This window comes from Myotis brandtii, unplaced genomic scaffold (assembly GCF_000412655.1).
Source record: "Myotis brandtii unplaced genomic scaffold, ASM41265v1 scaffold583, whole genome shotgun sequence".
Lineage (NCBI taxonomy): Eukaryota > Metazoa > Chordata > Mammalia > Chiroptera > Vespertilionidae > Myotis > Myotis brandtii.
Window position 1 is genome coordinate 1,783,792 of NW_005370191.1, and position 490 is coordinate 1,784,281.

The 490-nt window shown below is 64.5% G+C and overlaps 1 protein-coding gene across 1 annotated transcript in view; it reads right to left on the reverse strand.

The window, feature by feature from the left end:
* The window catches only part of SRRM3 (serine/arginine repetitive matrix 3), a 3,416-nt gene extending 2,932 nt beyond the window's left edge, over positions 1-484 (reverse strand). The window contains exon 1 of the mRNA XM_005879151.2: positions 431-484. Within this exon, the coding sequence (XP_005879213.1) occupies positions 431-453 (23 nt within the window). The 5' untranslated portion in view covers positions 454-484. The remainder of the gene's footprint in view (positions 1-430) is intronic.
* Positions 485-490: the final 6 nt, after the last annotated feature.

Sequence of the window (490 nt, forward strand, 5' to 3'; positions counted from 1 at the left end):
CCAGGAGATGAAGGGGGGGGGGGGGAGTGGGGCTCCCTGCATGTGGAGCAATGATGGGCTCTTGGCAATGATGGGCTCCTCCCATCATTGCCAGGAGATGAATGTAGGGAGGGTTGGCTGGAATCTTCAGAACTTAATTTCAGGTGTGTCTCTTTCCACCCAGACCCAAGTGCAGATCCCCCTTCCCTCCATGGGCCTTCAGGCCCCCACCGGGGACCATGCCCTTCGCGAGGCCTTCCTCCCTCTGTCTGAGTCCACCCCCTCCCCAGCGCCACCAGGTCTAGCCGCTCTCCTCTCAGAGCCCTCTCGCCTTTCCTGAACCCCCACTTCCTCTCCTCCAGCCTTCTCCCCTCCCTGCCCTAGGTCAGTCGGCCCCTCCAGGAGGGCCTTCACCCCCTGGGTCCCTGGCTGGTCCCCGGCCCCTTCCTACCTGGTGATGCGCCGCGGCTCCATGAAGCTGGGCGAATCCCGGCGCCGCTTGCGGATGGGC